We start from the raw sequence: 27,242 nt of genomic DNA, 5'->3' as shown, positions 1-27,242 counted from the left end.
CCTTTTTTCCAAAGCCTAGGTGTTTGTCCATCAAGATCTGGTGATGTGATACTTGTCACTACACCCCACAGCCTCAAATGCTCTCTCCTCAAACCACAAGGGAAGTACCCAGCTTGTGGCATGGTTCATGTGAAAAAAATTTCTTTGATATTTATTAACTTGAAATACTACTTGGGTTTCTGCAGACTCATCTGTTTCTCACTGTATCACTCCTTTGGAATCATAAACAACCAAGTTGTTTTATTGTGGTGTTGTGTTGTTCTCAGGGAGCTGAGATATGGTGATGGAGCTCAGTATTTCATGCTGAGGTTCATGAACCCGCCCTCCATGCTCCACTGACATTTCTCATTTTCTGTTCAAGGTCCCTGGACTAGGGACCTTGGATTGGGAGCTTCCATTCGGACCACGGCAGCTTCGCAAGGCCCACCAAAGGGTGGCAACTTAAAGTTGCAAAGCTGCAGCCCAAAACATGGCAGGGCTGTTGCTTCCAGCAGACTTTGCATTGGCTCTGTGCATTTCCGACCACGGGCGACCCGAGCCAGGTTTGAAAGGATGTCATAAAGACTTCCACCTCAACCCTGTCAGGCAATTGCCTGTAGGGAAAGGCCTGTGTAATGTGACAGGACGTGGGAATGATCCAGCCCCGCACCTCAGCCCGTCACAGGGCAGCCCCACACCGAGACCTCCCGCTGTGCCGGACCGCTGCCCGCCGCTCCGGGACACGGCGAGCACGGCCAGCAGCCCATCCCGCCATCCCTCACGGCGGGATTGTCAACGCCCGGGGCAGCTGCGGGCAGGGATGGCAGGGGCGGCAGAAGCCGCCGCGGGGGCTCACAGGGTGCACGGGCAGCGCCCCGGCCCCTCCCGCTGTCCTGTGCTGGGGCGGCGGCCCCCGCCCAACACGGCAGAGGTGCCCCGGGCGCTGCTCCGCGCCCGCCCGCTCGACCGTGGCACCCGGGCGGGGCCTGCGCTCCCCCCGCTGCGCCGCAGCCCGGCAAGGAGCCCCTCCGCCTGCCACGGGAGCTTCCCGGGGCTGCTCGCACAGCGCCCTCCCCCCGGGGCGCCTCGGCTGGGGCGCGGCTCGGCCCGTCACGGCTGCGGGCGGAGCGCGCCGCATCCCCGGTGCCGGCGGCGGGGAGCGCCGGGAATGCCGTGAGTACGGGGGCGGGCCCGCGGCGGCGGCAAGGCCCGGCCGTGCCTGGCGCTCCCCCGATCGCTACCGCGCCGCCCTTCCCGGGGTGGCTGGAGGAGCCCCGCCGTCCTTCCCGCCGCGGGGGCGAGGCCGAATGGCCGCAGTTCGGAGCGGCGGCTCTGAGTGGCGTTTCAGCGGGGCCCGGCGGGGCGATGCTCGCCTGCCCGAGCCGGTCTCCGTGGGGCGGGCGGGGGTGTGCTCACCCAGGACGAGGGCGGCTCGGCCCCATTCCAGAGTCCTAGCACCCGACAGGACGGCGCCTGGCATCCCGGGAAAGGACGCCGCGTCTCCCTCCACGGTGCTCGGGTCTTTGGAGACACGTGCTGCGCAGTCCTTGAGGCACAAAAGAGGGCCACATCCAGGGCTAAAATCTGTTGGATGTGTTTCTGGAGACCACGTGCGTCCAAAGACTGAAATGCATTGTGTGAATAGTCCTGCTAGGCTTTGTGTATTAGCTCTTACGGATGCTCTTTTTGTAATGACTAATAGCGCTTCCAACACCGCGGCTCCTGCCCGGTCCTCTTTGGCCTTCAGGGGTTGGGTTTCCTTACAGCTGGGTTTGGCAAGGGGTATGCCGGCATTTGGCAATCCAGTTGCCATTCTGTACCCTAATTCCCTGTGTACTGTGCCCAGTGTGCTGCGTAACCTTATGTTAAATAGAAAAAAAAAAAAAAGACATTTTTGTATTTACTGTAAAGTATATAGACTGTAAGAAATATCAGGCAACTGCTGAGAACTTGCTTTTATGCTGACAGAGGTAAACACTGATTATTCATCAAATGTTGCTTTGGATCTAATGCCCCACTGTACTGAGTTAGGGAGCTGTGATAAAGCAAAGGAACTGGATGAGATTTTTTTATTTAAGTAAACAGTGGAGTTGCTGTAATTATCTTCGCTTGATCTCATCCCTGTCATTAAATAATCCTTTTGTAGCTTAGGTTTAGGCTAATTTTAAATTTCTCAGTAGGCAAGAAAGGTGCTCTTCCTTCCTTTTCTGCTTTTCTGCCTGGCTATCAATCTGTAAGAGTGAATTCACTCTGACAGGTGTTTCTTACCGGCTTTGATACCTTCCCTTTTAATTCTACCAAACCAAGCACAGCTCTACTAAAATTTCCAGAGGAAGAAGCTCCAGAGGCAGAGTTTTCTTAATGCTGAGTCTGTAACCAATCCATGTCCCATCAGTCAGGACGCTGTCATTCTTGGTGGCTGCATAGGAGGAGTTCCCTGATCTTGGCAAAGGGCATATTCAGTTGCTCTCTGCCTTTGTTTTGTGAACTTGGGAAACAAGATATTTGGGTACATTTTCAAATTTGTGTTAAAGGCGCTGTATCCAGAGACACATAAACAGCAGTTTGGATAGAATATTCTTGCTTTGCAGGGGCAGCTGCACCAGCAACTATGCTCCCTGCAAAGACATTCCCAGCACAGCAAAGTGTGGAAGACACTGACATGCCATTTTGAGGCTGAAAACTGTCCCATTTCTCCTGCCTGGTGAGTCTCCTCAGTCCTCACAAGCACAATGCTCTTTCCTGGGTGTTCTTTTTGCTTGTCAGAAGTGTGGTGCCTAGGAGTGAAGCCAAAATACCATGAATTGGAAGTTTAATAGAATGGTGCAGTGGTTTTTCACATGAAGTTTAATGAGTGTAACAATACTAGGAATTGTTTTTTGCAATTTGGTTTATGATAAACTCCTCAGAAATTGGTGGCCTTTTTCTTTTCAGAGACTATGCCTATGTGAGTTGGCTATGTAGGAAGGTGATCAGAATGAGCAAGCAGTCATGTAAAGCACAGAAATGTTTGAAGAAGGTTATGCTAGGGAAAGGCAGCTCATGCAGGAAGCTCATGCATTCTCCCTCGTGAGAATTTTCTTGGTGGTCCCCTCCATTACAAAGCAGTCATCTGACTGCAAAATACAGTGTCCTGCAAAAGAAGTCCCAGGGATAAAGAAAGCTAGTTTTGGTTTGTTTCGGTTTTGTTTTTTTTCTTCTGCAGTGGAGCTTCATTGCTTTATTCTGTTAAAGTGTTCTCACTGAGATTAAAACCAGGGAAATTTAAAGAGGAGAAATGCAAAAAAATCAGTCTCAGTTCAGTTTAGGAAAAGGTCAGAGAACAAAAAAGTGAGTGGAAGTATTCCCAGTGCGTACAGCTGAGGCTGTGCTGCAGGATTTGTTGCAGCTGCAATTACAGTGAAAGCCCCAGAAGACTCTTTAGTAAAATGTTATGTGACTTTGACATTGCTCAAATCCTTTTGAGGCAGGTGTTGTTGGAAAACACCCTTTACTTGTACACCCTTTACTGCTTACATAGACTAGGCCATGGAGGATTCATGAGGTGGTAGCTACCTTAACAGGAATTGGTAAATACTGTGTGAAATATCCAAAATGGGAGTTGGGAAAGACTAATGGAAAGGTAAGTTTCCATCTGCAAAAAGGCTTTTTTCCCCCTCCGATACTAAAATATGGAGGCTGTGGTCCAAGCAGTAATATCTTTATTCAGGTTTCCATTTTCTGTTAATAATGCTGAGTGCTCACTGCAATATCCATTTTTGTTTGAAGTCTGTTCTGTCTTACTCTGGCCTGTATTTGTCAGTGACAAATCTAAGATCTCTGCAGAACGAGGCAGGTAATTAATCATGAATGTGTGGATAGCCAGCTGAGACAGCTTATGATCTTAGTTGAACTTTCCAGTCAGTGTCAGCTGGGGGATTCAAAGGAACACTGCCAGATTTTAAAAAAATTGATTTAATTCTGGAGATACCATTAGCTCAAAAAACCATGGAGTTGAAAAACTAAAAAAGATGAGATTTTTAAGAGGTTCAAATATTAGTTTATTAGACTTGCACGTTTAGCACTTGTGAATGGTCATTTTTACAATTTCTTCTGTGCATTTAGCCAGTTTCCCTTATTGAAAAAATTCCTTGGAAATACCGCAAAATGTGTTGCTGGGGATACAGGAAATCTTACATGATAAGAGATGCTGATATTTTTAAATTAAAATCATTGAAAAGTTACAATAAGATATGTATGTACCTATTTAGTGGATATGAATAGCACTTGCAAATAACATATGTTCAATTTAGCTGTAGTTATGTAAATGGAAAATAGAAAATTTGAAAATATTTGAGATAAAAAAGGATTTCATAAAGAAAAAAATTAATTGAAACTTTGCAGGAGTGTAGTTCAGAAACAAAACTTAGTAACAAAGATGCCAGCTCAAATATTTGTTGCTTTTTATGGAATGATTTTTATTATCCCTATATGTGTTTACTCCCTGTTAAAAAGATCAGGATAATTTGTGGGAGTAATAACTAACTACCTTATATGGAGTAAGATGGTTTTATGTTAGGTAATAAAAGAAAAAAAAATCCTTTGCCACTGCCCCAGTGCTCTCCTCAGCCTAGCCAGTCTCTGCAGGGAGCTCACTAGTAGAGGCTTTTTCATAGAATTTCAGGTAGGCTGAGTAAGTTATTTCTTCTCTAATAGATTAATTACCTGTGAATGTTCCTTTTAACTAAAATTCTTTCGTTTGTTACTGTGAACATTTTTTTACTTTAGGATAAATTGTTTGAACTGTCATTCCCAGGACAGAGTGGAGAAGATGGGATGAAAACACTACCTGTTCTTGCATTAATACCAATACTATGAAGAACTTCTTAAAGTGACTACTTTCCAACTGTAGTTGTTTGAGAGCAGATGTATTCTTTCAGGCTTTAATTGATTCCTCAAGATGTTTGCAAAAGCAACAAAGAATTTTGTGAGAGAAACTGACAGTGGAGGTGACTTGATCCCTGTCTCCCATTTGAACGCCTCAGAGAAGCTACAGCTTTTGAGCTTAGTTACGAAGAGGAGGAAATTCTGGTGCTGGCAGAAGCCCAAGTATCATTTCTTGACAGTCACCCTGAGTGATGTGCTTACTGAAGACAAACCGATAAAACCAGGTAAAGCCATACTCGGTCAGCACTGTTACTGCAGATAAAAAGAATACAAACCCTAATCTTTTTTGTTATTATTCTCAGTCATGTTACTAGAGGGCTCCTTTCAGAGGAATGCTCTGAAGTGTTCTCCATCTGTGGAAATGAGATGAGTGCCTCTTTTCTCACTTGACTGTTTATTTAACTGAAATAATAATAATAATAATAATAATAATAATAATAATAATAATAATAATAATAATAAATGTTTGCCTGTGTAGACTACTGAAATTGAGTGCTGAAGGTTGTCAGTCCTACTGTTTAATAATACTGTTGTCTGCAGTCACAGGAACTCCCATATAATATTTTTGGGTGGTTCCAGTATGTGATAGCAGTGTGAAACTGTACTGTGCTCCGGGTCAAAAAGCAGTGAATAGACAGTGTCCTGTTGGTGACAGTAGCCCAGGGGATGCTTGCACAGGCCAGGCCAGCCCAAGCAAGTTTTACCACTGCTTCCTTTAATCTTGCACAGACTGTTAAAAATGGTTGACTCTTGCACTTCTTTCTTCATCCAACTACATCATCCAGGTTTTAGGATTAACAAGATGGAATCCTGTATTTCTGGACGTGTCACAATTCCATACAGGAAAATAAATAAGTCTGTAAGTTAAGATATTAGCTTGGAAGATTAGCTGATTCTGAGTCAGTTCATAGGTTTGTAGGTATATAAGATTCTGAGTTGTTTTAAAACAGATGCTTCAATTGGTTTTCAGTGAGCTTTGGGACAGCGCTGTAAGGAGATATGCCAAGATAATGCCAAAATACTAACCCTGTTGTACAAGTGGGTGTGCTTTGGTTTTGGTTTTTTTTGTAGCTGAAATAAGTTTCAATCCTTCTTTATAAATCTTCCATAGTATCTGAGCTCAGTATTTCAGTCACCTTATGTTTTCCTAAAATGGCAAAAATATAAAAGATAGCAGAGCAAAGATGATGAAAACATGAAGGAAATAGAAATAAGAGTTGCAGAGCTGTAAATTTCATTATTTACTTTTTGATGCTGTTCCCTGCCTTCACTAACTTGTCATATTTTCTGTAAGTGTCTGTTGTTCCAGTCACTTCAGGACCGTTTCAGTACTTCCCTTCCCAGGTAGAAATTACTTTTATTGCTTTCCTAGTGGTTGTGGAGTCTGACTTTGCAAAATATATGGGGAAGTTTGAAGACTTTATTCAAGGAAGTATTGAAGCATCGTTTTCAAAGATCAGCCTGGGAGCTGGAGGGAAGGGCTATGTGGAAAACCAGTCCTCATTTGGAAACCTGAGGAAGCAGGAGATTGACTTGCAGCAGCTTATGAAAGACGTCAAGGACAGGTATGTTTCTAACATTGGCATTGTAATGGCCAGGAAGGGTTAGAGCTGAAAAGACTTGTACAATTGCTGAGCAGTCAGTTTATAGTGTTGCTGTAGTTTGAAAATTATTTTTATTGTAAGCTCTCGTATTCAGGCGATCAATCATATATACAAAACCAAAATCTTCCGTATTTTGAAATCTTGATGATCAAACTTTTCATTTTAAAAACATCTCTCTGTAATTTCATCTTACATATTTGCATGAATACGTTTATCCCTTCTTTGAGGGACTGTACTGAGGTAAGAGTCTGGAAAAAAATGCATTAGTGTCTCTATGTTACTGGAGCAAATGCTGTGGAAACTGAATTCAGAACTATTAATATTCTTGTAAGCAGGTTTTGTAATTGTGTGTATATGTGTGTGTGTGAGCAACTGCGCTTGAAAATTGGATTACTTGAAGTTGAAGGAATAGCAAAGGTGAGCAAGCATGGTCAACACATGTTCTACTAGTTGAACAAAATACAGATCTATTTCTCCCTGTTATATGCTGTATTAACGGAGGGGAACCATATTCTGTATTTTCCAAGATACACAACACTTCCTCACTTTCTATCCTACTCTGAAATTGGATTTATTTAATGTTGCAATAAGGCAGTCATGGACCAAAGTCTACTTGGCAACCAACTGGCAAGTCAGGGATCTACTCTGTATTGCAGGTCCTGACTCCTGGGAGATGAGGGTGGTTTGGTTTTGACAGCATTGTACTCTAGATCCGCAGCAGGGGGTGTAATGCCATTTAATAACCTTTGCTGATGCTCTGAAGATACAGATGATAGCTTTTTGTTATCAGTGCAGAAGTTGTCAGAAGCAGTGTAAATTTGCTTTAGATACACTGATGTTCTAGAAATAATCAATTCTGCATTTTCATGGGAACAAATGGCTGGTGTTCTTTTTATTATGAGCATTCACAAGGCAACAGATTTATTCTAATAAGGCACCTTGCTCTCTTTGTGCTAAATGCCTTATTAAAAGCAGAAAATACGGGGCTAAATGTGTGTACCAAGTCTGTAAAATTAATACGCATCTAATATCAGGAAAGTAGTGTCAGTCAGGATTGTTTCTAGCACTAGAAAAAGTCCTACAGAGAAAGAAACTAGAGCAACTTTGATTCAGATCAATAAACAGATTCACACAGAGAATCCTCCCGTAGCGAAGCAGCACATCTTGGTGTTATAATCCTGAGTGTAACTAAATACTCAGAAATGTTATCTTCTTTTGAGTAAATCAGTAGCTCTACACCAATCTATATGTAACTGTAAGTAAGGCTGATGTGTGTGCCACTTTATGCAAGGAGCTAGTTCTCAATTCATAGACAAGATGCTCATAGCTTATTAAAGCTTCTGATGCACAGTGTATAACTGATATCAAGTCAGTCTGCCTTCTGCCAGGTCACTGAAAATGGTGACGATAGCAGAATTTGGTTTTTTTTTCTTCAGCGTAATGCAGAGGCTCACTGGAAATGGTGGCAGTGCCTTATAGATTAAATTCTGCTTACTTGTTCATAAATATAAATATTCTATGATTTGTGATTGATTGTGTCCAAGCTTCAAGCTTGCATCTCGTTCATGGAGCATTTTGTGGAATTGGGGAATGCTGGTGCCTACAGGTTAGTGATTTTTGGATGCAAAATGTTAATGGCAGTAAGAGGATGTTTACCTGTCAGTCCTTGTGAAATGAGCATCAGCAAAGTGTTCTTGATGTCATTAAATGACACATGGTGCTTATGCTTGTTTGGTCAATCATTGCTTTATTTATTATTTCTACATATATAGCCTAATCAAGTTGCATTTTAAATATGTTCTTGTATTAGGCTGATTAAGTCAAAGTTGCAGATAAATAGCAGAAAACTCTAAAAAGTCAAATCCATTATGCCTTTTAAACTAAGTCATGTGAGTCTTCAGAGTTCAGCAAGCTGGAAGTGCTAGTGGCAGCTAATCGGTTTCCTGTCACTTCTTAGGTGAACCTTCTGAAGGAGAATCCTACTGATCTTTTAATTAGATTCCAGATGCTGCAATGGCTCCTTTTTTTGAAAAGGGATGACAACTGAAGGATGTGGGATGAGATCCTTCCTGGTTTGCAGAAGCAGTGACATTGTAAACACAGAACACATAATATGCAATATTAAAATAAAGTTAAGCGATATTTGGCATATTTCATTTTACATTAGTCTTGTTTTTGTATTACATTGTGCTTGCTCTTTCACACAGTACTGTAACATACCGATTTTGGGTCAGAATCCTGTGCCTTTAACTTAGTTGGATTGCTGTGGATTTAAGAGTATATTCCATCTCCTATTTTAAGGCATTCAGTACTGTCTGCCATAAGATCCTCATAGAGAAGTTGATGAAATATGGGCTGTAGAAGCAGAGACAGTAACGTGGATTGAAAACTGGCTGAAGGGCTGGACTCAGAATGTGTTGATCAGTGGTACAAAGTTTAGTTGGAGGCCAGTGACTAATTATGTACCCCAGGGGACAATGCTGCATTGAGTCCTGTTGAACACCTTCATTAATCATCTGGGTGATGGGGTCAGTAAGTGTATCCTCAGCAAGTTTGCTGATGACACAAAGCTGGGAGGAGTAGCTGATAACACCCGGAGGGTCACGCTGCCATGCACAGGGACCTGGACAGGCTGGTCTGGTGGGAAGCTCATGCAGTTCAATGAAGGGAAGTGCAAAGTGCTGCACGTGGCACAACCTCAGGCAACAGTACATGCTGGGGCCTGATCAGTTGGAAAGCAGCTTTGCAGAAAAAATCCCGGGGATCCCGGGATATGAGCCAGCAATGTGCGCCTGTTGCAAAGAAAGCCAGTGGTATCCTGGACTGCATGAGGAGGACTATTGCCAGCAGGTGGGGGGAGGTGAACCTTCCCCCTCTGCTCAGCACTGTTGAGGCCAAACCTGGAGTACTGTGTACAGTTTCCTACTACGAGGGAGAGATGGACATACTGGAGAGAGTTCGGTGAGGGGCCACTATAGTGATGAAAACAGCTGGAGCATCTCACATCTGTAGGAAAGCTGAGAGAGATGGGACTGCTTAGCTTGGAGGAGGCTCAGGCTACATTAATCTTATTAATGTATATAAATACCTGAAGGACAGAGTCAGGCTCTTTTCAGTGGTGCCCAGAGACTGAACAGGAGGCATTAGGCACAATCTGAAACACAGGAGGCCCTGTCTGAACATCAGGAGAGACTTTTTCACTGTGAAGGTAACTGAGGATTGGCACAGGTTGCCCAGGGAGGCTGTGGAGTTTCCCTCCGTGGAGACATGATCCTGGGCAGACTGCTCTAGGTGGCCTTGCTTAAGCAGGGGGTTGGACCAGACCAACCTCAACCATTCTGTATTCTTCCCTCCAGTAAAAAGGATTATGAGGAGGTTATAATCTCTGTAGTTCTCATGGATTAACAAATTTGCTTGTTTGCTTTTACCATTTCACTAGAAGTCGTGTGAGGTGATTGAAAGAGAAGTTCTGAGATGACAGTGACGGCAGACATAGGACCAAGTGGCAGCAGCCAGTCACTTCACATCAGCTGCAGAAAAAATTGCCTGTCACTCTTTCATCATACCATGTGAATGATTCCTAACTCTGTGATTAGCATATTAGGAAAACAGTATGTTATTAGCAGCATACTCTGGCATAGTTGAAAGATACTTTTACACTATTGCATATTGCACTATAGTTGAATCAGTGTAAGTGCATATTATTGTCCACACTGAGACAAAAATAAGTGCCTGTTCTTAATCTGAATACCATGGAGATTCAGACCATTTTGTTATTTATTAAACCTCTTTGAGCATTTATGAGTATGGTGAGAAAATCATTCACCAAAGGTGCTACATGGTAATATGAAGTCACAGAATGTTATGAGACAGGATTGAATAAAAGCAACTGTGTGTGTCTGTGATTTAAAACATAAGGAGCATACCTTTAAAGGAGAAATAATAGGGAGAAAATAGAGGAACTACCTGTCTCTTGCAGTCTGAGAAGTCTCTGGTATTCTTGGGGAAGATGTTCTGTGAAGTAATTGTCAGGTTATTCTGTAGGGAAAATAGTGAAATGCTGTCAATAAGCTGACTATTGCAGGTGCTGTGTTCTGTAAGAAGTAGGTCAGAGAGATTATATTTGAAATGGATTAACAAAATAAATACTATGCCATCTGTGTTTGGTGGAAAGTGGCAGAGCGAGGTCTGGTGGATTTTACTCCATGGCATTCATCAAGATGTCTCTATTAGAGCAGGATCAAAGCTGGCTGAAGGCTCTCACTGTGCAACAAGCAGCATTTGTATGGAAGACATCAGACTATTGCACATTATAAATGCAGTGGAGGCTGTGAGTGTGGGCTGCCCGTGTCTCTAGAGCCAGGAAAGGAGGTGTGTTGCAGTGACATTGCCCAGTGCAGGACTGAAAAGGTTTTTCACTCATGAGTAGTTTGGACTAGTGAAAATCTGTGCAGGCAGACAGCAGTGCTGAGTCCAATGTGAGGATGGAGAGTGCTCACAGCAGTAACCATTCTTGGTATTTGTTGTAAATTGGCAGGCTTCTTGCTTTGAAGATTCCTGGGTGGGTTACTGAGAAGACCAGGCACGATTTGATAGAAAAATGGTCCTAAGGCCTGTCCTTTTTGGACAATTAGATCAAATTCTGTGCCTAAAGGAAAGACCCTCAGTCTCAGCAGGGGGGTTTAGACCAGGCACCTGCTCTCTGCTTTAATTGTGAGTCTGCTATATTGCCACGTATTGTCTGTTTTCTCTTATCTTCATTTGGTTTCTGCCTTTCTCCCTTCTTTTCTGCCTTCAGTATGCAGAAAATTGCCTTTGTACTTCTGTTTTCCACTACTTTTCTCATGCAAGAAGAAAAAAAGTTGAATGAGGGTGAAGGAAGTCTTTGCATTATAGGAGAATCTAGTTAAATGGGGAGTGAGACCAAAACTCAAAGAGATTATTTTCTGTACATGTTTGACCTATAGAGCTTCCAGCATAGTAAATCATTGACCCCAGGAAGGTTATTTAAGCAGAACAAACAAACAAGCAAAATGCTATAACCCTTTTAAATGATCAGGCTCATACTCTGTGTGTTGATAATGGGACTTAACAAACCAAAATTTCATTGTATTTTATACAGTGTTACTTTATAGTGCTTCAGCTCAGGAGTACAGTGATGTAGGACAGGTGGCACAGGGTTGGTGAGGGCTCCTGTGCAATAGATAGTGGGAGAGACAGTAAGAGCAATGGTTGTAGAACAGAAATAAAAGCTCTAAAACATGACCTGTAACATAATAAAATGCAATGCAATTCATATGCCTGCATGCATGTATAACTCGTATTATTCAGTGTTATGCTAGTAAGTAAGTTGAGCTCTTGCAAAAATACAGTTACAGATTGTGGCCATTGCCCTGCAATACTTGAAGCCCTGCTCTGCTTGTCAAACTTTAACCCTGTTGCTTTTTGCTCTTGATGACTGCTTTCAATGATAATTTAGATAAGCTGGGTATTTGCTTACCTCATGTCATCTCCTACTTGAGTCACTGAGAAGAGCAGAATGTTTTGCCTTCAACAGGCTGTGCCCCAGTAATAACTCGTGATGTGTCCACACGCAACCCTAGAGTCTGTTTAATGATAGAAAGTCTGGAAGAGAACATTTAACTGTGCTGCCCTAGAACAAAAGGTATTTGTACCTGTGGGTAAGGGTGCGTGTTTTAAAGCTCTGAATTCAGTAGACACTAAACTTTCTGGGCAGAGGAGAGCATTTCTGACAGCTTTGCAATTGGACACAGCCCACTGAAGTCACTTGAACCTTGGAACTGAGGCAGTGGCCATGTGTCTGCCACACATGCAGCTCTGTGTGGAGGACCCCAGTCACCTTTGAGGTGAGAGTGCTACATCAGGGGCCAGGCAGTGAACTCTGTGCCCTTGTGTGTTGCTGTTGCTCTTTAGCCTCTAGTGCTGCAGCAGCTCCTCCAGCACTGTCTCCTAAATTTGTTCACTATGCCTCTTTGCACGTTAACTTGTGTCTTCCACTCTGCCACACTCCTGTTAGTTCTGCATCTGGACCTCAGAGCCAGGAGTGTGACAGGGTCTGAGCCAGTCCTGCCTCGGGCAGAATGTTGGAGAAGCAGATGGAAGAAAAAGTCTCTTGAATTATTTTGTAAATCATTTGTACAGAGTTAGGTCATGCTTCTTTTATTGACATTCGTTCAGAAATAGCAAGTCTCTATTTAATCTGTATTTTTCTACCTTACATTGTTTAGGGTTTTTTTTCCTCTAATATTAGGGATATCCAGCAAGTTTGTCATCCTCTAAAACCAACCAAAAATATACATTAAAAAAAAAATTGCTTTTATGCTATTTCATCATATTTTTCCCCTTGTGGCTTCCTAGGTCAAATGTTAGAATTGCAAGGTCTTAGTGCATTAATTTGTATTTTTGAGATGCTTAGCACACCACTTCAGAAACATAAATAATTATTGTGAAGTATATGATAGACTTGATGGTTTGTTATTGTGATAACTATTGACTCTGGTTTGGCAGACACTTCTGAGAGCAGTGATGTTTGTGATTGCTTGACATTTCTTCAATCTTTGCTTAATCCAAAGATTCATTGCATTCCAAGCACAAAGCATGGCTTTGCACCAAAAAGAAAAGAAGAGTTATATTAATAATCTGAGGAATGTTTGGGGGTGCTTTTCTAGTGGCTGCTGCACTGCTTCAGAGGTATTTTCTTTCCCTTGTTTAAACAATCAACTTTAAGGTTTTCAGACAGTTCATTCCAACTGATTGAACTTTCATATAAGCATGTAACTCTCCAAAGATCAAAAATTGCCTGAGGATATTTTTAATTCAATAAAAACCCAAGCTGACTTCAGACTTACACAGACTGCATAAATTCCAAACTCCAGAATCTAATAAATCTAAAACTTTTTAATTAAAAGTGGAGATATCTCGATTTAGATGAAGTGGAGTCAGACATGTCTTTCTGTCACATTTTTGGGGAATTGCCATTTAGCTCCATGAATAGCCATTTACAGTAAAAGGGAGGAGAAGAGACTGAATAACTTGAGCCAGGGATAGCAATCCTTTAGTCTTCCAGCTGTCTTGCTGGACTTATCTGTTCACAGAAAATACGACATCTCATCTGAGGACCTCCAGTGAGTATTTTGCAAAAGTATAATATAATTGACATATTTTAATCAATTAAATACAATTAAGAAGTTGCTTTAACTGCTACCAAAAATCTGTTAACACCCCAAAAGACAGAGGATTTTGTAACATTTTCTTAGAAAATAAACCTTATGTATTGTTTCTGGGAATTCACTTTCTGTCTTCTGCTCATTCTAAGAAGAGCTTAATGTTAGAACTATCTCCAGCAGCATTTAAAAACATGCTGAATTACATCATTCAGTAGGGATGGCTTGTAAAGTTGGGGCATGGGCTAGAGATTTGAGGTCCCTCCCACAGTTAGTTTTCCTTTTGACTGTGACAGTCCTGGTCACTAATTTTGAATTTTGAGTCTATACATAGGATTTTGTAGCAGGTTTTTTTTCAGTGATCTTCAGTTTTAAAAACCATGAAATCTTGTGTTTTCTCATCCAGCCCTTTGAAGTACTTGGTCAGTGCTCTCAGCCCATTCAGGGTTTAAGTGAACACTGACACAGATTGTGGCAAGCAGTGAGGTTCGGCATTGAGGCGATGCTCTCTTAGTGTGGCATCTGCTGCTATGGCCATGGTAATTTCAGAGTAGGAGAGGATTCAGTCTAGTGTCCACAAGCCTGGCTGGTTGTTTTCATATTACCCTGGAAGCTTAAAGTTGTCTCAAGTTGTGCTTTTTTGTTTGCTCAGAAAGTAGCCAGACAAGTGCCATTTGTGCTCAAGAGTAAGTAATCAAGACTTCAGCATGTGTGTCAGGACTTACTGTGGAATACAGATATTTACTGCTACCAAATAACAAAAGAGGACATAATAATTTTGAGGGGATTACTCATACAGAAACCACTGTTGTTTTTACAATAAAAACTTCTTCAAGCAATTAAGAAAATATTTTTTTTTCACAATTCTAGTATTTATGTTGTTAATGGTGTCTTTTCTTTTTCAGAACAATAGATCTAAACAGTAGTTTACTGCAACAAGTAATAGAAAGAAAACGGGAAGTGCTGTGCATATTGAGAGAAAAGATAATAACAACTCAGAGGTGTACAATATTTGAACATATCCAGACAGAAGAAAAAGTCAGCGGTGTGATGGGATGCACTGCAAAAACAATAAAGGTAAAAGTTGTTAAAAATCTGCAAGGAATGGAACATTTGCAGATTATCTGAGAAGAAATTTTGGTTTCTCCAAATAGGCTTCAGAGTATTTTTTGTGCTTCCTTAACATGTTGAATTTGCTGTACTGCTTAATTGTGAAACTTCAGAAAGGCAAAATATTTTTTTCTTTTGCCTTTCTGGCAAAAGATGCCATCTTTTAGTGTGAGTCTGGAATGTAGTTTCCATCAACACTATCAAATTGCAATTCAGTTTCTGTGTAGATTCCTGCCTACAGCAGAACATAAAGCAAATGTATAGCAATTCACTGGAAGTTGAATAGGAAAATGCATTGCTGAAGCAAATTTATTTGAAAAGCCAAATAATCATTCATCACAAATGGTTGCAGTGTCTACTGAGTTTTCGTATTTATTGGGAAGCTATTTGGTTTCGATCATGGGACTGGAGATTAACTGCATTGTGAGGATATCTGAAAAACTGCCTGTGAATTGAGAAGGAATTACCAAAGCCAAAACATATGCTTATTCATTTTAAGGGTTTTTTTTAATGGTAGAGATGAATCACTTCTGTGTACAGGGTGTTTCCAGTAGCAGAAATCTGGGAGTTGCAGGACAACCACCCTCTGTGCAAGTGCCACCTTCTGGGTAGCAGTCTCCAGCTGGGCAAAAAATATGTCAAGATAGAATTGGGCAGCGCAGGATACTGAAGTGGGTGCCCATTTCCTAGTGACATGGTGTTTCATGTGTGGCAAAAGCTGCACCTGGGACTCAACTTTATGTTGGGACAGGGTAGCTAAGAGTTTGAGAGCTGCTCTTGGCAGTGTGCTCTACCTCGCTCTTCATCTACTTCCTTTTGCAGATGTCAAATGTTACATGCTTAAGTTAGACATCACAGAGAATAAAGCACATTCTTTCTCTGTATTTTTCACCTTAGTTGTGGGTTTAAGCTATGCAATAGCTGAATCAGATAAATGGTGAATAAATCTGTCTTCTAGGTTTCAGTAAGTGAAAACGGAAGTATGGTGAAGGATTCTAGTGTGATTCTTGAAATTCCTCCTGCAACCACTATTGCCTATGGTGTAATTGAACTGTTTATAAAGCACAATGGCAAGTTTGGTAAGTGAAAGGCTCATTTTCTGTGGCACCCAGTTTAGCTGTGGACAAAGCTGTCCGTTGGGCAATGATTTTTGCATTTCCTTCATTGTGCATGAAGGTGATGATGTTGTATGGTCTCTTTTGCCTTGATAATTATTTGTGCTGGAAATGCTGCACTTCTGATTTAGTAATGCTTTTTTACTTGCTTGAATACATTTTAAACTCAGAATTACTTAGGTTTCAGAGGAAGAGGTCATCTAGCTGGAGCCCCAGCCAAGGCAGGGCCAGCCTTTGAACTTAGATCTAAATTCAGAGTTAGATCAGATTGCTTGTCTATTCTAAAGTTTTGGTTATCTCTGGAGACAGAGATTCCATCGCTCCTCCAGGCAGCCTGTTATCATGTGTGACCACCATGATGGTGAAGGTTTTTTGTCCTTAATATCTAATGAGAATGTCCCTTTCTTTAATTTGTGTCTCTTGCTTTTTGTCCAGTCATCATACAGAAGAATCTGTCTCTGTCTTCTCTTCACGCTTCCATTGGGTAGTTATAGATAACAGTAAGGTTCTCCCTTAGCAGTGCCTTCTCCAGGCTGGACAAACCCAGTCTCTCAGCCTCTCCTCATCTCTGTTGTTCTCCATCCCCCAGCAATCTTGGTGACTGTTTGCCAGATTGCTCCATTATGTACATGTGGGCTTGTACTGGAGAGTCCAAAACTGGGCACAACACTGAATACAGTCTCCCAAATTGAAAATTCAGTTTCCTCAATCTGCTAGCTACACTCTTGTCAGTACAGCCCAGTATGCAGAAAACTTCAGTAACTGCAGGGGCACGCTGCTTATCCTCTCAAATTTGTTGTCCTGGTCTTTTTCTGCAATTTTGCTTCTAACTAGCTGGCCCTTGGCTTGTACTATTCCCTTCTCCTGTTGGCAGGAGAGTGACCTGAATGTAAATCAACGGCCAACCAGGAATGTTTAGACAACAGTTGTGCTAAGAAAAGAATCATTCATACAGGACTGGAATTTAAACTTTTCTAACTTACATTTTCATATACAGATTGCCCTCAGAATGTTTGCAGAAATGTCCTTGTCATGTTTTCTGGTCATGCTTTATTTATGTCAGGTCGAATATTTTTCAGGTTAAAAAAAAATGTTGAAATTGGCTTTGGGGGGATGTAACTTTGCTATGCAGAATCACTTGGGTTTTTCTTTCTTGTCTGTCCTCATTTAAACTCCCTGACCTAAAGGAGGTTTCAGGGGATTTTATGCAAGAAGAAAGGAAATCAGATGGACTGGGTAGAGCTGGAAGCTGGGAAGGACTCATGTGGAGAGAAACAGGAGATACGTTGAAGAAATAATTGAAGTACAGCTGAGATTTGAATCCAGGATGCACTTTATTTGGATAAGAAATGCAGAAGATAATTCTGCATCATTCTCCTTCAATTGACTTCTGATATTAAGGAATTCTATAGGGTCAGGAATAGAAGTAAATATTATGTAACTTGTAAAAAGTTTCTGAAATGTGGAATTGCTCTGACGTAGACTGAACATGGAGATAATGGCAAAGGACATTGACTTCATGGTTATAATAGAACTGTAATTTAGAGTAATGAGGTGCAATTAAGGCTGTCTGACTACATAGGTGTGTAGCTTATAACCTAAAGTGATTTCCAGATGAAATTCCTGTGTCCTGCTAGCTGATGATACATGGGTCTTGTTAATGATCTGTATTTCTCTGCTCTTTTTCCGCTTCTGCTTCTTTTCCCACCCTTTATTTCATATTTAATATTAATATCTTTCAAGCTCCAAAACCAGCACAACTTGTTTCATGTTTTATCTCAAACAACCTATGTCTTTTCCTCTTCTTTTTTAATTTGAGCTATTTTCCCTTGCCTGACTATCACTGAGAAGGTAAAGGGTAGGAATTAACAACAAAATTAAGGATTTGCCAGCAAGAATAAGTGTGGTGGAGCCTAAACTTCAGCTTGTTAATGTCTAAGCAGCAGTGATCAGTGTCTGTTTATGGAAATAGAAATGGCCTTTGAAGTTAAATCCAGGGACTAATGTAGTCCTTTCTCATGAGACTGAAAGTGACCTGTAGCAGGTGTAACCTGGTGGGATTCTCTTCAGAGATAATTACGGAATAGGGTGCAGATAAACTTTTTACTGTCTGTTTTTCTATGCCGGTGGCAGTGCTTGAGTTATTGTTAGGAAGAATGTTATATAAATTTTCTTTAAAATGTTCTGGAACATGCTTGGACATTTTTATACGAAAAATGTGTGGCTTGCTTCCTCTTAAGTATCTGTAAATTGAACCGTCCTAATCTTTTCCACCTTTTCACACAAAGGAGTCTCTTTAATTGCTTTCATTGATCATCTCTGGTTTTCGTGCATTTTTGTTAATGTTTCTGAATAACTAACAAGTTCTAACTGCACCATTGGAGGTTTGTCATCGATTAATGTGATAGCATTCAATACAGAATTCATTAACAGTCCTATTAATACAAAATTTTGAGTCCTGTGTTTTCCTCTGAATCGAGTCCCATTACAAGAGTTAACAGCAGGGTCTGTATCTCTTAATACACAGCATCATCTGAAAAGTTTGATTTCTCTTATTAGCATCATTCTGCCTCAGGAGGGGAGTCAGTTTGTCAGCACTGTCCTCCTCCTCAGGGTTCATGTGAAAGCCTTGTTATTATCAAGGAAAGTAACATGAGCGTGTTGACCTGATGGTGCCTCAGCTGCTGTCCAGAGTCTTGTTGCTTTGAGAAGTTCTTAGCTTGTGTTGATCACTTTCTGCTTCTCTGTAACTCACTCTTCTCTGCAAAGGGTTATGCAAGCGTAAAGGTCTGTCTTCTTTCTTCCTCTGTGGCAGAGATTTCTTTGTCTGCTTTCCCTTTGAAAAAGCTTTTTGCTGATGGAGTGCTCTCCATGCTTTCTCATCTGCTTTGAATGTCCTTAATTTAGTGAGACAGAGTCTTAAAATTGCAGGAAGGTTATATTTAGGTTTTGTGCCTGGTACACGTGAGCACTGTACTTGATTAGTTACATTTTTTTCCCTCTTTGTTGTCAGGTATTATTTTAAAATAGAGTTTCTTTTGCTAGCCTGCCTGTGTTCTCCTCAGACCTCCTGCAGAGTCCCAGGGGAACAGATTCAAATCTTGCATTTGAGCCAATAAAAGATGATCAGAATATACATAGAGCTTTGATTGTATTCTGCATCTTTGGGGCACAATGCTGGACACATGAGCACAGAACTTGATACTCTGGCTTTCTCAGCATATTACAGAGGCTTCCTGTACCTTGCAGGAGTCCCTTAAGCTGAGGGCGCTGGGGTGGCAGGAAAAGGGCAGTCCTGGTTGGGTGAGGTCAGTCAGTGCTTGTCACAAAGATGAGGCAGAAAGGATAATCCAACCAGGACATGTTATTTCCTCCATGAAGTTACTGCAAATAGACAGTATATTGCAGTGACTCTGGGAACATGCCTAGGTGATGTCCTTTTGAGACTCTCTATTTTCCACTCATCTGGAGAACTTGAGGATGGACCTGTGGCTTAGCTGAGAAAGAGGTGTCTTGTCAGTGCCATGACCAAAAGAAGCTCTGTGAAGGACTCTCAAGAGTTCTTACGAGTCTCAGAGAGTGCTGTCATGTGTCTCCATCATGAGCGGATCAGCAGCCTGCATTCCAGCATGTCAGAAATTCATACCTGCATCTCCTGTATGCAGCATTCAGGTTTCACTGTGTTGGAGAGAAGTTTTCATGGTATTTGCTGTCTACATTACTTTAGTTCACTGGAGCTGGTGTCACATTTTGTAGGTGGCAGCTGCATCGCAGGACCTTCAATCTGTACACACTGTACCAAGCACCAGGGCTGCAGCAATGCTCAATAGTTCACATGCATAGCAACAGCTGGCATTCTTTCCATCTGGAAGAGACGAGACATGGAGAAATCACATGCAAGAACACTAGGAAATACAAGCTAGCATCTTATTTAGTAATTGCTTGTGTATTTTATTAATTATTGTTTTTAATTGAATTTCTAATTACAGAGTTCTGTCTGCTAGATGAACAGCAAGGAGGTTTTGAAAAAGAAAGCACAGAAGGCTCAACTTATCCCCATTCAGCTCTATTCAGAGATGCTTCATTTCTCTATCAGCCAGATGCTGTTGATAATGAGATGTACTCTGGGGCTAAAAACCTCATTCCCAGTGATGCTTCTATAAGTGTATTGAAACAAGGTATTACCAGAAATGATTACATTACAGTGAATTAAGCAACATGATAGGGAGAAATAATCTAGTACAATAGTACATAAGAAATCTCGTTAGTTCATTTTAATAACTCTTATCAGGAACTCTTGGGGAATGCACTGAAAGGATATAAAAAATTAGTTCTGCAATAGGTATATGCAGTGGACTGTTCCTTAGGAACATCCTGAATCCATTTGTCATAAATATGATCTTACTAAGCCAGGTGTTTATGTCAGCTCTGTTACATTCCAGATAACCTCTATAAGATTAGTGATGATTTATGCTTTCATTCATAAAGGGTCACTGAAAATACTTTTTCATATTTGAAAAACACTCTCTTTAAAGCTTCATAGTTAGAGGTTAAGTCTCAAAATTACAAAGAATTAGCCTCATTATTTTCAGAGAAGCTTTATAACTGACAAAATTAAAACATGATTTAAATGGAAGTTTGAAAATTGGTAAAATGGGCCAGGTACAAGTTGTTTGTTGTAGGACTGTGGAAAGAAGGGGCAGGATTGTTATTGGAGGAATGAAAAAAGGGAAAACCAATCAAGGTCTCAGAACACACTTTGCTTTTCATCAGTTCTTGGTAGAGTTCTTACAGCTGGTTCTACTGATGAACATCACTTCTGTTAATCTCTAAATGTCACCCTTTGTTAATGGTTGTTCAGTAGACTGTGGCCAGAATAGATATTTGTTGTCCCTATGTAAATTCTGTCATTCTCCTACGTAGACTTGCTTGAAAGGAATAGCTGTCTCCATGTGTATATAAAACCCACTTACTTGTAAAAGAATGGTATGCCACAGTTCTGTGTTTTGTTTTAGCTTGACATACCTTTGTGCCCTTCTTGCTTAAAAGGCTTGGAGATTTCTTTTAATTAATTAACCTGCACAGTCTGTTGGGGGGAAAAAAACCTAAAAAAATTTGTTTTTGCTAAGGAATTTGAAAGTAGGTTTCCTTCTCTGTTATTTGTATAGACAGTCATACAATTGCATCAGATAAAAAAATATCTGCCTGTGGCTGGGCTTTTTTTTTCCCCAGTGAAGTAACTTTTTAGATATAAAGGACATCTTTTAAAGAGAGCATGTTTTTAGCCGGAGTGACATGAAGGAAAATTTCTTTTAAATGAGGTTGAGAACACTTGCATGCCTATATTTTTGGAATGTGAGAAAAAACATTCCAACCTTCCAGCTGGCATTATTGATTTGAAAACTTATTTTCTTTTAGCAAAGTGGTAATTTGATGTCACAAAGTATTTAGTTACATGATCATAGTTGAATTGTGGTGAAAGAAGTGCAGTGCACTTCTTGTACTTCTGTTGTATTTACTGTAATGGATTCGGAATTTCAATTAAGAAGGCATTTTTGTCCTGACTATTTTAGTAATAATTAGGTCCAGAGTGAAGGGCTGTAATTCTTTCTTGCACTTGATGAAATACGAGGACAACAATGTAGGATACTAATAGATCTCTGTGTGGACTTACACCATTGACTTTGTAATTCATACTAACCACAGATCAGAAGTAAATTTATGAGCAGAACTCGTCATTCTGCCATATAAATGTACATATTTTGGAGATAAATTTCAAGTGAGAAAATTAAGATGTGATTAGTTTGGTTAGCATTAAAATACTGATTTTAAAATATTAAAAATACTGAACACCAAATGGTGATCCTTGGTAGCTGTTCTTCTTTCTTAGCGTTTTCATTAAGGCTTCATTGGCTCCTTAGGAATTATAATCAGATCTGTTTCAGCCTTGCGTTATAACTCGTGCTCGTGGAAATCAGGTAGTCAGGGTGTGGTGATAAATGGACATATGAAACACATAGCAAAAATGTTAACTGTTTTTACTGGCATTTGTGTAGAAGTACTTAGTTTTACTTTTTACTGCTTTCTTGGGAAAGATCTGTTACAGTTGAAGACCCAGTTCCAGCCCTTTGTGAAGCTTCAAGAAGACAAGCAAAGAGCTTTATATAAAACCCTTTGTGAACTCTTACTCCATGAAGAAATGGTGACTGCCCTGGGGGATGTGGTAAGAGGAAGAAACTTTGGCTTGCTTCCTAAAAGTAATTTCAGAATAGCACGAACATTCTCTTTTGCTTAAATTTTTCTCTTTTCAAGAAATTTTGCTTATTCTTTTGCTTTCAGTTTGATGATATCTGCACAGGAGATGAGCCAGATCTGGAGGAGTTAAAACTTACACAGCAAAGAGACCTCCTTGACTTCTTGCAGCTCTCAGGGTGCAGTTTACAGAGTGAGCTGTTGTTGCAGAAATATCAGCCTCAGGATGAAGAACTTTTCTCAGCTGCACACCTTCTCATCAGTGCTATCTCCGGTACGTTGTTAAGAGCCCTTTTTTTTTAATTTGATTTTCCTTTTAGAAGCTCCCTCCATGCTAAAGCATTTATGGCTCTCTTTAAGCAGTTGGTGGCTGAGTGAACATAAATTGTTCTGTTCCTTTTTTATGAGTTTGGTATACTATGCTTAGCATTCCTGCCTGTGAATTAAATTCAGCCCTCAATCACCGACAGATTTTGTGTGTAAAATACACATTCCCTCAAGACTGCTCGACTCTGCTTCTGCTGAGTGTGGGCATTTGCAGTTTGGCCAGCTAATTTCTGTACTTATTGCATGCCAGAGTTCTTCCCGCCTAAGTGCTGAGAATTACAAATTAGGTGATGGCTCCTGTGTAACAGCGGATATTGTTGAGGTGCAAACTAAATTTAGCAAAAATGAGTTTAACATAGAGACACTGCAATTAGAAGGTTGTTTTGCAGCTACTGAAATGGGAGATTAAACATAAATGTCAAACAAATGCCATCCTCACAATCTAGTTGGCATCAGAGTGTTAATTAAAAGCAACCTGCAAAGTCCACGACAGACTTCCCTGGCTTTTTCTCTTCTCTCTCATATATAAAGGATTTCCTGACATTAAGGTAACGAAGGGAAGTCCAGTGTAGATGTGGCACTGTGCAGCAAAATGTCAGTGTGCATCCATATACACACAGTACCCAGGTAGGATAGTTTAACTCATTTGTGGAGACAGAAAAGAAATAGAAAACAGAAACCTGCTGATGTGGTAAGACTTCTCAGATGCTATTAACAGCAGGGTGCAGTTAATTGAGTGTGTTGCATTATCACCTGACTTTGGACATAATGTCTGCTGCTAAAGTCCAGGCATAAGTGTAGCTGGATCAAGATTGAAAAGCTGCATTATCCCTGTTGCCTGTTAGGAATTACAGCCTTTTTGTTACAGAGTTGAAGGGCACCACAGGGATCATTTACTCCATCTCCCAGCCCGAAGGCAGTCTCAGCTGTGTCATTTCCTCTCAGATTGTGGTTTGCAGAAGTCAGTAGCTCGTATAAATTTTGAGAGTGTAGGTTCTTGATTTATTCGAGGCCTAAGTCATTTATTCAGCCTGTAGATGTGGAGTGAAACACTGGGGAGATATTTAGGGAGGAGAGAAGAATGATGGGAAGGAAATCCCCTTTTCTACTAGTGCCTTTTCTCAAGGGCAGAGGTAATCAGACCCATTGCCCATCCCATTTTATTCTGCAGGCAGGAAAGTGTTGGATCAGCCTCTTCCAAACATCCAGCTAAGGAGAATCCTATAGCAGAGCTCCTTGTTAAAGGCCCCCTTCCAGCAGCCAGCCTCGTACAGCCTTCACTGGAAACAATCTTTCCCTGTTAATGTTTCCTTCGCAGAGCTGTCTGATTACACTCTGGTCCTGCTGCATGCCTGCTGTGATCTTCAGGTTGTTCCAGCGCTGTGTTGTTTGGTGAGTAATGGAGAAGTGGCTGTGTGGCATGTGGGCCCAACAGCAGGAATGACCATGTCATTGGCCTCACCATGTTTCTCACCCAATAAAGGAGATGTCAGGCTCCAGTGGGAATTTCAGCCATAGGCAGTGCTTAGCCAAGGTCAGTCTGACAGTAGCAAATGAAGCACATAATTTACTGCAGGTGGATACCTAACTTCTAAACATTTCTGTATTTCGGAGGTTTCGTGGGTTATAAGCAAAAGAAAATTGTAACTTAAGCTTGAATTTTAGTTTACTAATAGTCTCACTGTTTTGAAGGCTCAGTAACAGTAATCACCTCCCTTGGGAAAGAAATTCTCCTTTGATAGCAGCAGTGCTTGAGCCATGGCAGACTCTGAAGTCCCAAAACTCTGAGGCCATTTATTGAAACTGCTGAAGGAATGGTGCAGGGCATTAGAGGGATGGAGTGCCTCACCTATGAGGAAAGGGTAAGGGAATTGGGTTTATTCAGCCTGGAGAGGAGAAGGCTTTGGGGTGACCTAATTGCAGCTTCCAGTACCTGAAGGGAGCCTACGAAAAAGCTGGAGAGAGACTTTTTACAAAAACTCGTAGTGATAGGACAAGGAGGAATGGATTCAAACTGAAAGAGGGTAGGTTTAAATCAAGGTGCTCGTAAGAAATTCTTTACTTTGAGGGTGGTGAGGTTGCTCAGAGAAGTTGTGGATGCCCCATCCCTGGAAGTGTTTAAGGCCAGATTGCATGGGGCTTTGAATAATCTGGTCTAGTGAAAAGTGTCCCTGCCCATGGCAGCAGGGGGATGGAACTAGCTGATCTTTAAGGTCCCTTCCAACCCAAAACATTCTATGTTTTTCTCATTTTTTGCATTTTTTAAGCTCACTTACAAAAACAATAGTAAAATCCTTTAAATATGTAGAGGCAAGAGGAGTGATACTGTTTACTCAGAGTGAGAGTTAAGTGTGATTTGTAGTGAGAGAAGTTGAACTAGGGGAACAGATGGACAGTAGGGAGGGATGTTTCTCCTTAAAGGATGCCATAGAGCTTTGGTTCTGGATCACTTAGCCCAATAGTAAAGGGAATCTTGCCCTTTTGCTGCTGCCTTGTAAGCTCTACATTGGTTTTGTATGAAAGAACTGAGCTGTGCAATGGTAGGAACAGCACTGCTTGGAAAATGTTTTCATGTCTTTTATCTTTTGCTCTCATAAATACAGCCTGATGTTGCTTCAGCCGATGGCAGTGTGGCGCTGAGCAGTCCTTTGGTGGCCACTCTCACTGACAGGAGAAGATTTGATGTCGTGAAAAGGCTGTTTGCTTCATCAAACATTAATTTGGAAATGACAGAATCTTCTGTAAAAGCTGTAACTATGAAAGAACCTCGATTCTTCCCACTTGTTCTTTATGTTGCGCTATGTGGGCTTCATGCTTTAGGTGGGAATGTATAGGAGCTTTACTGAGTATCCAGTTTTTGCTCTAGTCTGTTCTTTCTTCTATAGCTCCATAGTGTTGGTGTGTTTGAGCTAAGCAGTAGAGCTGCTCCGTTGGGTCCTTAGGGCAGCACAGCCAGGGATTAGGGCGGTCAGGGGGCACTCGGAACACCGGGGGTACAGGCTCTGTGCTGCCATCAGGTGCGCCACCCCTCTGCGGTTCCAGTGGAAAATACACAAATAAAGGGTGAAGGAGGGGAATTAAACAAGAGAAGTGAGGAACAGAAATTGAGCAGAGCTGCTGTGGTAGTTGTCAGATCCGCAGGGCAGTAGAAACCTGATTGCTTGCATTAATATGCGTGAGAGAAAACAGCAAAGTACAAACTGCTTTTTTCAAGCAAGCAGACAAGCAGGCTGTGGAAATCCAGGGTTCTGCAATGCAGCAATTGTTTAGCTCCTTTAAGACTGGATGTACAGAATGCCTTCACTCTGGAGCAAGTGGAATGGAGGGCTCTCAAAGAGGTACTTGATTAGGTTGTCTTATTGTTGTTTGGCGTTTCCTGCACAATGCAGGAAATATAAAATCGTTTTTTTCAAAAACCAAGACCACCTTAGTGATTTATACATCTGTACAGCATTTCTATTTTCTAATAAGTTTTTACTCACCTTAGCAAGCTTAAATTGCATTTGGAACTTTGAGGTATGGCAATGCCTTTTGGTGGGTGCACATGAAGGGTCCCTGCTGCACACCACAAAAATGATCATTTCACCCATAGGATATTTTAAGTGCTTGTTTCTTTGACTAGTAGCAAAGCGTCAGTAAAGCACTCACTGCATGCTTTGAACTATTTTGCCTTTTTTTCCATCATAATTTTTTGTAATTGTGGGTGGAACAGAAATGCAGCAGAGATCACTGCAAATGTGGGCTTGGGAAGATGATGTTCCAGGTAAGTGGAATATCAGTGCTTGCAGATAAGACTCTGAGATGGCTGACAAACGAGCAGGAACCTATGTGATCAGTAACCAGGCCCTGCAGCGTAGGTGGTGGATAGGAGTCTGGTTGTTTCCTGCTCTATTCCCACATGATCTTGAGCAAATGGACTAAGAAGTTATCAGAAAGTCACCGCAGTTCAGCTTTCCCTGAGGACATGGACTTTGCAGAAAAGCACTGTGGAACCTTTCCATACCCCAAGAGCCCAGGGTAGCTCTGCACGCACTGTGGGCATTTCTGCGTCTCATCTGTTAAATGAAGCTGATGGTGTTGCCTGAACCTTGCACTGGTGTAGATGGAAAGATCCTTTAGGAGGATGGAAGCATGTAACTGCTTCTGGAACGACGTGTGTAAATGGGGAAAGTCTTCTTTTGCCAATCACTACTCAAAAGTTACCTCTGTAACTAATTCATCAAAAATTTCTGTTCAATGTTATGTCAAAATAAGAGAACAACTTATAACATCATGAATATAATTTCCATTGTTTTTCTTTTGGGGGTTCCCTTGGCTTTGAAAGGTGGTGCACAGATGGCAAGTGGCTGTTTGGGCATCCACATAGTGCCACTGTCCATGTGCTCTGATCTTCTTTACAGAGTTTTGGTGTGAGCCTTCTGTGCACTATATTGAGTAACTGCTTTCAGGATGTGACTTTGTGTCACAGATGTAGAAGAGGGAACTTGTTTAAAGAGGTGGAAGACCCCCCAGAGGCTGGGTGTTCTATGGAGACATCATTTAAAAGAAAAGCTTTTGTTTGTTTCCTGCTGTTTTGGCTTCAGATATGATTAGGCTTTTGCCTCAGCTCAACCCACTGAATGGGCAGCCTTGGACTCAGGCAGCAGGAGAGACACTTGGCCAACAGGAGTGTGTCCCAGGTAGCCCAGGCTTCCTGCTCGTCATGAGGGTTGCTTGGGTCTCTTGGCTCCTCACCTCATCTGCTG

The 27,242-nt window shown here is 41.4% G+C and overlaps 1 protein-coding gene across 4 annotated transcripts; it reads left to right on the top strand.

Annotated features, from left to right (window-relative positions):
• The first annotated feature begins 1,042 nt into the window (after positions 1–1,042).
• On the top strand, positions 1,043–26,774 carry GSDME (gasdermin E). 4 transcript variants are annotated; one of them, XM_027639401.1, is made up of 11 exons: positions 1,043–1,152; positions 2,571–2,683; positions 4,899–5,129; positions 6,278–6,470; positions 14,599–14,770; positions 15,762–15,882; positions 19,908–20,096; positions 22,014–22,141; positions 22,258–22,444; positions 23,816–23,889; positions 25,101–26,774. In XM_027639401.1, exons 3-11 carry the CDS (start codon positions 4,919–4,921, stop codon positions 25,329–25,331), a joined length of 1,506 nt encoding a protein of 501 aa, XP_027495202.1. In that variant the 5' UTR covers positions 1,043–1,152; positions 2,571–2,683; positions 4,899–4,918; the 3' UTR covers positions 25,332–26,774. The 4 variants fall into 4 exon arrangements, with proteins under 4 accessions (XP_027495202.1, XP_027495203.1, XP_027495205.1 ...); XM_027639402.1 differs by having other exon boundaries at positions 4,747–5,129; XM_027639403.1 differs by lacking the exon at positions 1,043–1,152 and adding an exon at positions 1,295–1,589.
• Positions 26,775–27,242: the final 468 nt, after the last annotated feature.

This window comes from Corapipo altera, unplaced genomic scaffold (genome assembly GCF_003945725.1).
Source record: "Corapipo altera isolate COAL_440 unplaced genomic scaffold, ASM394572v1 44, whole genome shotgun sequence".
NCBI classification, from domain to species: Eukaryota; Metazoa; Chordata; class Aves; order Passeriformes; family Pipridae; genus Corapipo; species Corapipo altera.
Note: the sequence above shows the minus strand (reverse complement) of the source record. Positions and strands in the feature narration are given on the sequence as shown.

What these genes read in the sequence shown, in the direction of transcription:
- GSDME (XM_027639401.1), top strand. Translation starts at nt 4,919, where the DNA reads ATGTTTGCAAAAGCAACAAAGAATTTTGTGAGAGAAACTGACAGTGGA. An exon ending in AAAGCACAATGGCAAGTTTG is followed by an intron (nt 15,883 to 19,907) that starts GTAAGTGAAAGG and finishes TTCTAATTACAG; the next exon opens with AGTTCTGTCTGCTAGATGAA. An exon ending in TATAAGTGTATTGAAACAAG is followed by an intron (nt 20,097 to 22,013) that starts GTATTACCAGAA and finishes TTCTTGGGAAAG; the next exon opens with ATCTGTTACAGTTGAAGACC.